This window comes from Furipterus horrens, unplaced genomic scaffold (genome assembly GCF_987537825.1).
Source record: "Furipterus horrens unplaced genomic scaffold, mFurHor1.1.pri manual_scaffold_2, whole genome shotgun sequence".
Classification (NCBI taxonomy): Eukaryota; Metazoa; Chordata; class Mammalia; order Chiroptera; family Furipteridae; genus Furipterus; species Furipterus horrens.
Genome location: NW_028327172.1, coordinates 44,253,497 through 44,266,432, shown reverse-complemented (window position 1 = coordinate 44,266,432; position 12,936 = coordinate 44,253,497). Strand labels below are relative to the sequence as shown.

At 35.5% G+C, this 12,936-nt stretch overlaps 1 protein-coding gene across 3 annotated transcripts in view; it reads right to left on the bottom strand.

The window, feature by feature from the left end:
- The window catches only part of NUP98 (nucleoporin 98 and 96 precursor), a 121,262-nt gene that overhangs the window by 22,049 nt on the left and 86,277 nt on the right, over positions 1-12,936 (bottom strand). For 2 of the 3 annotated variants that reach the window (XM_090264761.1, XM_090264764.1), the window contains exons 19-23: positions 10,418-10,595; positions 9,311-9,475; positions 3,553-3,735; positions 2,689-2,845; positions 827-1,256 (exon numbers count right to left, since the gene is read on the bottom strand). In XM_090264761.1, the coding sequence (XP_090120887.1) occupies positions 827-1,256; positions 2,689-2,845; positions 3,553-3,735; positions 9,311-9,475; positions 10,418-10,595 (1,113 nt within the window). Of the gene's footprint in view, positions 1-826; positions 1,257-2,688; positions 2,846-3,552; positions 3,736-8,186; positions 9,476-10,417; positions 10,596-12,936 lie in introns of those variants that run through there. The other variant, XM_090264773.1, reaches the window with a different exon arrangement.

Here is a 12,936-nt window from a genome sequence, read left to right as displayed (position 1 = left end):
ACAGTACATGCACTCATTTTATCAAGTCTAAGATACTGAAAACGTGTTCAGTTGAGAATATAGGTCTGTCCAGAAAAAGCTCAGCCATTGTTGATATAACGAGAATTGTTTGAGGGATGAGATTAAGGAAAATATGACAGGGAAGCTGATGGAGACTGGGAGAACTGTGTGAGGTCCCTAGGTGCCTACTGTGAAGGGGGTTGAGGCATCATTATTCTATGATCAATGTTTCTTATGTCTTCTTCAATAAGATACATGGCTCTGTTTTTCATATTACATGTCTGGATACCTTCTGGACAGATCTCGTATATCTTACATATAAAGAAATCACAAATATCTAAGTGAGAAAATATTTAAAAAATGACTAATGTAATATAAAGAATGAAAGCCCAAGGAATGCAGCAGCATTAGCTTTAGGTCTGTTACTTTTCCAACTAAGTTTAACCACTACCTTGATGGTTTTTAATTATGTAAATATCATCTGCTATCTAAAACTGCTAAGAATATATTTAGAATGATTTCCTGGTGATAAAAAGTTTTTTCTCACCTACTATGTTGCCCTCCTCAAAAACCATACAGAACCCTGACTGGTGTGGCTCAGTGGGTTGGGCATGGTCCCGCAAACCAAAAAGTCGCTGGTTAAATTCCAGGTGAGGGCATATGACCTGAATTGTGGGCCAGGTCCCCAGTTGGGGGTGTGTGAGAGGCAACCAATCAATGTTTCTCTTGCACACTGATGTTTCTCTCCCTTTCTTCCTTCCTCCCTTTTCCTCTCTCTAAAAATAAATAAAATCTTTAAAAAAATGCATGAAGAAATGTTACTCACGATTTAACAGCTACTGGATTAGGCAGGAATCCATATTCCACTGAGTCAGCAATCTGATGATTTTCTAGTTCATGAGAGCCACTTAGATGTTCTCCACTATTAGCAAGAGTCCAGTTGGGGCCCCAACCAACCCGAAATGAGCGTCCCATAAATAGAGCCATGTCCATCAAGAGCTTCCCCCTGCCATAGGTAACGGACTTTTCAAGAGGGACTAAACCTGGTTGTCTGCGAGTACCCACTGTTTTCAACTGAACCTCAGGGACAGGGCTAGGCACTGTAAACACAGAGGTCAAGGGTGGAGGGACAGACCAAGTAGACATGGGTGGGATATTCATCAAAGATGATGTTCTGGGAGTGCGACATTCTTGTACAGAGGCACTTGGTGAAAAAAAAACTCCACTTGTAAATTTTGATTGTAGTAATCCACCAACTAAAATAAGGGAGGGGGGAAAAGCTATTAGAAAATACCAACTATTGCTTCTTGAACAACAATAATTAGTGAGGTTGAAATTATAGCTTTACCAAATTAATTAAATCAGATACAGAAGACCAGAAGCAAGTTAAATCAGACACTGCAGAAATTACTCTTTCAGCCAGAAAAATCAAGGCAGAAATTCTCATAATGATGACATCAACAATAACATTAATTTAAAAACACTACTACTATTTAAAAAAATTATCTAGCACTTAATCTGCAGCAGACTCTGCATAAGCAATTTTCATAAATTGTTTCATTTCATCAATAGCTTCATTAAATAAAGAACATTATTATCTTCATTTTATATGTAAGAACACTGGGCTCAAATCCAAATCCACAAAGCTACCAGAGTGGCAGGATTGAAAGATGACACTAATGCTCATGTCCCTATCAAAACACCAAATGTAACCATTTCTTTGTCAATAGAAAAAGATTAATAGGATCAAAACTCAAATTCCTACCACTGTAATTCTCAATGCTATACTTAAGGAAACACAGACCCAACAAGACAGCTTGTGATTGCACATGTGACTTTCAAAAAGACAGTTCTTGTTACTATTCCTGTTTTCCGATTTTATATGGTTTCTGTTACTGAAGTATGAGATTTTCATGTAGTGCCCATTATGGAAGAGGCTTATGAATGTTTAACTGATACTTTACCAGTTGAAAGTATTAAAAGGAGGAACGTTAATACATTAGGGCACTAAAAAGAATTGAAAAACAAATGTTTAGGTTTTAAGACAGCATAAATACATCTCTTCCTGGTAGTTCCTCTGGTTTTCAAGATATTTTGACATTACACCTGCTTATGTCTGTTGTTGACAACAACACTCTTTTTCTTTTTTTGACAAAAACACTCTTATCTTCAATCCCATACACATTAATACAAACCCACTAGAAAAGGGAAAGCTTTAAAATCAAACATTTAATGACTTCCCTGAGAATTTGGGAAGCTTTAGGGAAAAGTAGAAACCTGACAAGTCTTGTACATTATGAGAAGCAACATCTGTCCCTAAAAGGCAGTAAGGAATAGTGTCAGGACTGCAAAATAAGAGTGTAATGCAGGACTACTATTTCCTCTATGGTCTGATAAAAATAAGGAAATGTGAGATTATAAAATCTACTTTCATAAGCAAATGAAAACATGACCCTAAACAAAATACAAATGCTTTTTTGTCTATTTAACTTCTTCAGTGGCACCAATAAAGCATTTTTTAAAAATACTGGCTCCACCTAACAGGTATGTATAATATAGTACATTCCCTCTTGGCATCCTTTTCAAAGCCTTTAGGGGTGTATTTGCTAGAGAAATAGACTCAATTTAGAAGATATGTGAAAAGTAGGGCTTTACAGCTTCCTTATAAAACAGCATCTTTTACAGTACCTAATGAACGGGATTTTGATGAGTGGGATGCTGAAATGGGGAGTCTGGGAGAACAGATTTCTTGAGAAGTATCTGCTTTAGAAGGAAGGCGGTTGAAGCGTTGATCCAGGACCATATCGGCATCTTCCTCATCAGCAAGCAATGATGCCTTCATGATCTAAAAAGGCAATATCTATAGAATGAATGTGCTCCCCCAAATCCAAAGGCCATAAAAAAAAAAATGCAGTTTACAACAACAAATAAATCACTCTGCTTCAGGTTGTGCCCACAGCAGATATAACATTTGTGTAACTGACTCAATTATACTTATAAGTACCTGAAAGGTAGAAGTTATATAATACTCCTCCTTTGTATCTACAGGCTTGCCAGAGGCTGGCACATAGCAAACACTCAAACGTTTGCTAAATGAATAATTTCAAAGTCAAACATAAGCCAAAGGCTAAACTTATAACATACTAAAAGGCAAGGACAGGGGGAAGTTGAGACAGAACTTAAAGAAAACTGAATCTACTATTTAAAAAAAAAAACTTTTGTGGAGCACTTGCAAGAGCCTCAAAACTACCCTATGAAGTAAATAAAAGTAATATTTTAGAAAGAAAATCAGTGCTCATAGATGTTAAGTGACTTGCCTAAAGTCACATAGTAATAAGTTATACAACTGGGAATAGAATCCAGGCCTTTTGAATCTTAACATAGCTATCCCTCCCTGAACAGGAAAATAAGGCTCAAACATGGGCTGTATTCCTGTTTTTTCCTATTCCAGTTACCACTCAATGTTCTTAAATGAAAGAAGATGCCTGACGTGACACAAGGGAAATATGTATTAGTTTGACTTCCTGTTGTAAGGATGGGTTAGGACTTCACCTGTAAGACATGTGGATTAATTCCCAGTGAAGATGCAATGTGTGTTGAGGCAGACACAGGTTCCTGATCCTCAGGCACGCTCTCTTCTAACATGGAATCCAAAACTGGCTCCTGGGTGATATCTACCATGTCACTATCCAGTTCCACAACCCTCCCTAACTGCTCCACCTCTGGACTTTGGCTCTGTAGACAGCAGAAAGATCAGGGAAGCAGCATTAAATTACACGAAATAGACATAGAGCTTCGAGACATATATAGTTTATTCAGAATATGATACAGCAATATTAGATTCTGCCCATTCTATACAATGTGAGGTAGCATATTTGCTAAAGACTTAACGATTATTTTAAAAACCTCCCCTATAAGTACATGGCATCCAAATGACAATTCATACAATCATCTTTTTGTAATATCATGGTCTGGTGTCTGGAACCTAAGGCAATAATCATAATGAACAAATAGTGGTCTTCAGACAAAGACCATGCCTTATCTGGTTTAGCTAACAACTACCATTTTCTAATTTACACAGGATCACCCAACCCTCACACTGCCTTGTGGCTAGAAGCCATTGGGATAAGAATAAAAGGTACAAATATCAAAGTCTCCAGTAACTTTGCATTGTTTTAATGAAAACATTTAAAAATAAATTTCTAGTTAACACAATGTGAGTCCTGGAATTTATCTTTTAGGTGACTGAATCCTAAGGTCTATCTGTGCAGTACCATGTAAGATATAAGGACTATCTACTCTAATTTCCCAAAGGAGAAAACAAAGTAATATCAGGAACAGCTTTAACGTGGGAATAAGTCTTTGTTTAAAAGTGTTAAAGGTTGCCCTGGCTGGTGTGGATCAGTGGATTTAGTGCTGGCCTGCAAACCAAAGGGTCGCCGGTTTGATTCCCAGTCAGGGCACATGCCTGGGTTGCGGGCCAGGTCCCCAATTGGGGGTACATGAGAGACAACTGCACTTTGATGTTTCTTTCCTTCTCTTTCTCCCTCCCTTCCCTGCTCTCTAAAAATAAATAAATAAATAAATAAATAAATAAATAATATTTTTTAAAAATGTGTTAAAAGTTACCGAAAGAATGACTTCTCCCACTTATAATTGTAGAAAAATCAAGGTTTTGGATACATGGTGAACTGCCGCTTAAGATGTGACCAATTACCAAAGACTGTTTTAACAAACTGGAAGCTAGATAATGGTCAAAAGGCAAAGATGATACTATCTTTTACCAATTGGAGAAGCTACAGGAAGGTCTGACTACTTTTATGCTTTAAATTTCTGGGGGGTGGGGGGGAAAGGCAGCCCTGATGTGTTCTCATTATAACTATAAGGATTATGGGAACACTCACTCCAACAGCTCCCTAATGTTAATTTTTAACCAATGCACTTTTAGGAAAAGTTCTCATCCTCCGTCAACATCTCAAGATACTCTCTGTTGGGCTCCCATAACACCCTGTCTATACCTATTTTATACACTGTATAACAATATATTATTATTTCTTACACATATATATATTTGTTCCCCCAGATTGTTAGGGCTTGAAAACAGACATGGCCTACTGTTTCCTATATCTAACACCAAGTACATTGGTAAATTTAATATTCACTGAACACTTTCTTTGTTATTTCTATTACCTTATACAGTATGGTACACAGTAGAGAAAGCAATGAACTATGACAGGACAAAAAGGAGCAAGGATAGGTGAGAGGAAAAGAAAAGAAAAGGTGGTTCCAACTTATTAGTCAACAAAAGAATAATATTAACATCAAGAGATGTTTACCTAGAACACTTTTAGGCAAATGGAAATGATCTCATTAAATAATTAATCAGAGACCTAAGGGACGGGCATATTTTTCAGAAGAATGCTAAGGATCAAGATTTTATTTGCTCCATCCTCATGTATAGTTCAAAGCTACGAGATATCATCAAATAAGTGCACATGGGGAAGTGAGTTACTATGAAACCATGAGGACCCGATAAGCTCCTAGAACCCTGAATTTTGTTAAAGTGTATTTATGTAACTACAATAAACTCCCACAATAGATGCTTGCATTTATTTTCAATGAAATCTTGGGAGATCAGGTGCTTCTTCAAAGCCAGTCCTGGAAAGAAAAGTATACTAAATAAAAAAAAAAAAAAATATATATATATGTATGTGGCTCAGAAGGATTTTAAAAGAAAATAAAAAAGGAAGACCCTGGGAGGTCTGTGGAAAAGAAAAGCACATACTGGGAGAAGCAGCTAGAGTATCACTTTAACTCTCTTTTCCATACTGTAATCTCTTTAAGTGGGATATCTTTTTTTTTTAATGTTTAATTAAATTAATTTTTTTTTATTATTTGGTTTTTCAATTACAGTTGTCCCATTTTCCCCCCATTGCTCCCCCCCACCCAGCCCACCCCTTCTCCCACAATCATATCCCTCCCCGTTGTCCATGTCCATGAGTCATTTATACACGTTCCTTGACTAGACCCTTTCCTTACTTATCCCCCTTCTCTCCCTCCCCCCTCCCCCCTATTGACTACTATTCTACTCTTTGTCCTATTTAGTTTGTTTGTTTGTGTTGTTCTTTAGTTTTCCTGTATTAGGTGATATCATATGGTATTTTGCTTTCTTTGCCTGAAAACCCGAATTCAAAAAAACTTATGCACCCCTATGTTCATAGCAGCCCTGTTTACAATAGCCAAGTGCTGGAAACAACCTAAATGCCCATCTGTAGATGAGTGGATCAAAAAACTGTGGTACATTTACACAATGGAATACTATGCAGCAGAGAGAAAGAAGGAACTCCTGCCATTTGCGACAACATGGATGGAACTAGAGAGAATTATGCTTAGTAAAATAAGTGGGATATCTTATTTGCGTCTAAATACCAGCACAGTACATTACAAATGCTAAGTACATAGGTGAAATGACTGTCTTTAGGTATCTGGGAGGGTGAGGTTTTATGATTAAAACTTTTAATGGTTTTGAGAAACCTCCATTCTCCAACTCAAAATAATTTTCCTCATAAAATCAAAGCTGTCATTACCCTAAAGATAACGTATCTCTTAATCCAGTAGGTAGAGTGATTAAAATAAGTACAGTAAATCAAGCAACCCTTATTCAACAAAGGGTAAATGACCAGTCCATGATCAAACAGGTATCAAAATAATTCATAATGTCTTCTCATCTAAATAGTTCAATCTAGTATAACTACTATTGTTGCTTGCCTCCAAAACATCTTATTTCTTAAATATATTTTGTATTTTGTTGGAAAATCAGTCCTGCCAACAATTTTATGTTCTCAAGAGAAATTCCAAGGCAGGGTTTCAAGAGCCCACCAAATTAAGTGTATATATTAAAGGATATCACTGCAAAAGTTATAGGACTCAATAACAATATTTGAAGCAAACAGGTTTGCAGCTGTATAATTATTTTATATATAAATTACATAAAAATATAAAATATATATTAAAATATATATTAAAATATATATTGATCTATTAAATTTAGGTAGCTGCCATTTTATTTTTCAAAAAAGTATACATAGGTGAAATGGAATTTTCTCCTAAATCCTAACTACCCTTTTCCTTAAAAATGTTTTAACCTTACCTGAAGGTATTGATGTAGCCAGTTAAAAACTGGACCTCAGATCACCATTTTGGAAATAACGTTCTAACTACGAAAAGAAATGTTTCTGCAACTGCCCTAATTCATCTGTGTAAATGTTCCTCTGCTAAAATTTTTCCTAACTTAAAAGGCATAAAAGAGACAATTACGTGAAATTTTAGTTACCTTATGTTTTCTGATTGCTTAGATTTAATTGCTTTTTAAAAGCAAAGTAAGGTTTAAGAACAAACTACAAATAGGTGACTGGAGATGTTATGGAATAAATGTGATCATTAACAAAAATGTAAATCTTCCTAAAGCCTGAGATTGTGTACAGGGGGAAAAAAGCTACAGCAGACTGAGAGAACACCGTATCATGGAAATCAACCTCTCCAAGGGGGCCAGGTGACAATGTGAAGATAGCCTTCTTGACATAGGAAGACTTGGCTACCTATTCCCAGTTCATTCAGATGGCTTAAGGTATTTTCATGCCAAGCAAAATGTAGGTCTTTGGTACTAAAAACTATGCAACCACTGAGCAATATGAAGGAAGAGTTCTCTAGAATCCCACCTTACTATTTTAACACCTTAGCCCAAATATCTATAAACAACTTGACACATTTCTGTCGTTCCTGCTTTCCGTATCCAAAAGGTCAAAGGCTACCCACTTCCTCAATCAAAGAAGATATCTGAAAAAAGACCCCTATCCATTGTATTCTCTTTGCCCATTTTGACCCTATCACTTATTTTTCCTAGAATCTTGTTCTGAATATTTTTGGTGCTCAGTTTGTCAAAGAGCTCTTATTTACTCAAGTGTAAATACAGGAATATATAATTATCTGTTACTATTTGTATTCTGGAAATTAAAGAGCCTAAAATCACTAATAGTCAAATCTCATAAATTTTCAACTGTCCACAGATGAAGCTTTCCCCCTCCAGGTATATTTTAAGGATCCCCCATATTAATTTATTGGCAGAAAATAAGACTATCTGACTCTTTTCCTAAGAAATATATATAATGTTAAGATCAAAAAACACTTTGGAAAGAAAGGGATGATAAAAACTGTATGATACATAAAAAATAAACATGCGTAACTAGAAAACCAAGTCTATTTACAGGATTTCTTACGGGTATTCTAAATGCTACAAAGATTATAAACATAAAAGTCAATATAGTTCCCATCTCCTACTTTTATCATACCCTCCCCTTTATCCAGTATGTGTAAACATAAACATATATACACAACAATCTCCAGAAAATGCCTCCCAAGAAATTATTTAATAAACCATAAAAATTGCATAAATCAGCAGCTATAAGAATTATAGCAGGAAAATTCTAAATGTTCTGCTTTTAGCAGCTAAGAGGTAGAGGATTCTTTACAAAGGAATTCTATATCAAGCTCTCTTTTTTGAGGGAGTATGGCAGCAAAGAAAAAAATATTTTGTAACTTAATTGAATATAAACAACATCCAAATGAAAGTAAATCTTTTATGAGTTGGCTAAGAAACTATCTGATATTTAAATTACAAACCTTTCCTTACAAGGTCAAAAGATTTATGCTGGTTTAACAATACTGAAAGAGTATGATACAAGTAATTGCAATAAACAATGCAACCCCTACTCCCCAAGCCAAATAATTCAATTGTATTCTTAAAACTTTATTTTCATAAAGATTATGTATTACTGCACTACAAATATCAAGAAGTTACCTATATAAGCAAACAATGTGAGAAAACAGAGTTAAAAACCCTAGCAGAAAACTGAACTTTTAAAAAACCATGGAGATAAAGAAGTTTAAACTTGCATGTCATCAGTCAACAAAAGTAAGATTTACTTTGCATCAACCCACACAAGCAAAAGGCTGTATGTTAAGCTGATCACTGAGCAGAGATTTCAGCAAGTCCAAATGAGAGAGGGAGGTGTTTAAGAAAGACAACTGTAGAAGGAATGATCCAAAGAGCAAGAGAATTCTTTAAATCTCTCATAAAAAACAGATGTCAGTACCACCTCATACCCTCCCTTGTACTTGTCTCAACATGACTGGCAATATATTTGTACTTTTCAAAATTCCAGGGGGTCATGAAACAGCTTCGTACTAGCTGAGTAACTTGCTTTAACTTCTGTATCACGGATTCCATTCAAATTCACTGTCCTTTCTCTACCTGGGGTGGAGGTGCTGGTTTGCCATTAAGAGCCATCTGGAATGGTGTGTCCTGGCCTACAGGAGGCAAAGCAGCAGTTTTCAATTTCTTCGTACTAGTTTTGGATGGCCGTTCCTCCTCCTCTTCATCAGAATCTTGAAGGCCATATTTAGAAAAATGAGAGACCTATGGAAGACAAGAATCCAACAAAATCACATTTAACAGTGTAATCATAAAAGCTTCCACAATATTTGTGCTTGCTATCTTGCATATTAGCTAAAAAATAAAATAATTTAAAGCACAATGAAATGTTACCTATGTCATTTTACTGTTCTACTAAGATTTAAAATATGTTGATGCGTGTACTAGTTGTTCATATAAATATACTAACATAGGGAACTACAGTAGTCCCTCTCTATATCGCGGTTCACTTATCATGGCCTCACTGTATCACGGGATTTTTAAAAATATTATATTTAATTATTTATCACGAATTTTTCGCTATATCGCGGGATTTTGTGGTACTGTATATGTATGTTTTTAAAGTTATGTAGGTTTAAGAGTGTAGAATAAATATAAGTTCCTACTTTGCAGGGGCGGGAGGGCATAGTCTAGAACGTAATACAACAATAAGTGAGGGAATACCGTAAATCCAAAAGAGCCATTACTATTTTCACATCTATATACTGTTTAGTTGTTACCTACCAACACAAGAGCCTTCAATAAGTTAAATAATACAACTGGCTTAGAAGAGAAAGATACCACTGGGTTAAACTATCAAGGAAGGGAGGAAGGCAATCTCCTTATCACAGAAATCTTTAAAAGAATGACAATTACTTAGGAAGAGTTGATTCATCAAGAGACAAAAATTCTACCTGATGTCCCTACATGATGCCACATATTAAAAATTACACCTTAGGAAATGCTCACAGGATGGAGAGGATTTGAATCATGAGACCATGCCCATAGACTTTATAAATAGCTCTTATTGCTCTGGGGTTTAATTAGATATATAATTTGGAGCAAATCATGATGTATCTGTACATCTGTACATCTACTTGCTAATTTGAAAATGACAAACATTTTGTGATTCTCACTATAGTTAATAACTAAGTTAAGTGACTATACCTTAAACACCCAAGAACCTGTTTCAGGACGGTACTCTTTGAATTGAGCTCCTTGTTTCCTTGAAACTGCTTCTAATCTTCCCTCATAATTGATATCAGCAAGTCGATCTGGGCTCTTTATTAAACAACGAGATGTTTTATCTGTTGGCCAAACTCCATCCAATGTAACTTCAGCCTTCCTGTAATATACAACCAAGTAAAATGTTAATGTTTAAGATTTAAGACCAGAAAGCCAACTACCATCTATAAAAATAGCAAATAAAGGTACCTATGTTACTTTGTAATTATTCCGCAGATGTTTCATATACTTGAGTCTTATCTCCCAAAGTAGATAAGCTTAAGAGCAAGGAATTAACCCATACATCAACTAGCTCAGTATCTGTTTCAAGGGTCAAATTCCATTTATTTCATGGTACTATGGCACACAGTTATTGCCAATCTAATTTTAATAACACAAGTTATGCATCCTTGACAAAGTCCAGGGCTGATAGTTCAGTGCTAATACCTAAGTCTTACTGAAGGTCTTAGAGTGCTATTGTACTTAGTAACAACAGTAATAATAACAGCAACTACCACTGATGACAACAAATGCTTGCAGAATGAAGTTATCAGGAATATCATAGTATTAACCATTGACCACTGAGGATGACTGTAATAAAGAGTGTGAAGATGAGTGTAATAGTGGTAATGTACCTTTTTAATATCAATAGCTGAGTTCAAGGATTTTGCCCTATTTATTCTATATGCTTTGTACCTAATACAGTGACTGGCATGTAATAATAGATGATTTTTAAAAACATTTTTACTGGGGTAAAAAGGTATAACACAAAATTTACAATCTTAACCATTTCTAACTGTACTATTTAGTAGTCGTCTTAGATATATTTACATTGTTCTGCAACCAATCTTGAGAACATTTTTGTCTTGCAAAACTGAAAACTCTATAGCATTAAAAAAAATCTCTCCATTTCCTTGTACTTCTAATCACTAGCAACTACCATTCTATTGTATTTCTATTAATCTGACTCTATAGGTGCCTCAAATAAGTGGAATCAAACAGTATTTATCTTTTTCTGACTGGCTTGTTTCATTTAGCATAATGTCCTCAAGGCTCATTCATGTTGCCCTCAGAAATTCCTTCCCTTTTTAATGCTAATATTCCATTATATGTAGATACATTCTATTTATCCATTCATCTGTCACTGACATGTGTTGCTTCTAATTCTTGGCTATTGTGAATAGTGCTGTTATGAACATGGGCATGCAAACACATCTTCAAGATCCACTTTCAATTCCTTTGGTTATATACCTAGAGTGGAATTGCTGGATCATTTTAACTTTTTTGAAAAATCATCATACTCTTTTTCTATAGCGGCTGCACCATTGTCGTTTCCTACCAACAATACACAAAGATTCTAATTTCTCCATACTCTTGCAAAAGTTTATTTATTTATTTATTTTTTCATCACTGTGTGGTTGCCTCTCACTCGTGCCCCCAACTGGGGACCTGACGTGCAACCGAGTCATGTGCCCTGACTGGGAATCGAACCAGTAACACTTGGCTCGCAGGCCGACGCTCACTCCACTGAGCCACAGCAGCCAGGCTGCAAAAGTTTATTTTTATACTAACCATCCTAATGGGTGTGCTAGCTCATTGTGATTTTGATTTGCATTTCCTTAATTATTAGTTATGTTGAGTATCCTTGCATATACCTGTTTGCCATTTGTATATCACCTCTGGAGAAATGTGTATTTAAGTCCCACTTTAAACTTTTGTTGTTGAGCTGTTGTACTCCCTTCATATTCTGGTTATTAATCCCTTATCACAAATATGATCTGTAAGTATTTTCTCCATTCCATTATTTTGATGTAGTTCAATTTGTTTATTTTTAATATTGTTACCTGTGCTTTTAGTGTCATATCCTGGAAATCCTTGTCAAATACAATGTCGTGAAACTTAAAGAAAATAAAATTTTTATTCTAAGAATTTTAGTTTAAGGTCTTATGTTTAGGTCTTTGATCCATCTTAAGTTGATTTTTTAACAATTCTTACCCAAGTGCAAGTTTATTGATTTTAGAGAGGGGAAGAAGGGAGGAATAGAAACATCAATGTGAGAGAGAAACATCGAATGGCTGCCTCTTGTATGCATCTTGACTGGGGACTGACCCAAAACCTAGGTAATGTGCCTTGACTGGAAATCAACCCTGCGACCTTTCAGTTCACAGGATGATGCTCCAACCAACTGAACCACATTAGCTAGGGCAGTTGATTTTTATATAGGACATAATGAAATGGTTAAATTTCATTCTTCTGTTTGTGAATATCCAGTTTTCCTAAAAGCATTTGTAGAAGAGATTGTTCTTGTCCCATTGTATGGTCTTGGCAGTCTTGTCAAAAATCATTTAATTATATATATGAGGGTTTATTTCTGGGCCCTCTTATTTATTCTCTCTTTTCCACTAGTCTATATGTATTGCCTGTCTTTATGCCAATACCTTACTGTTTTGGTTACTGTAGTT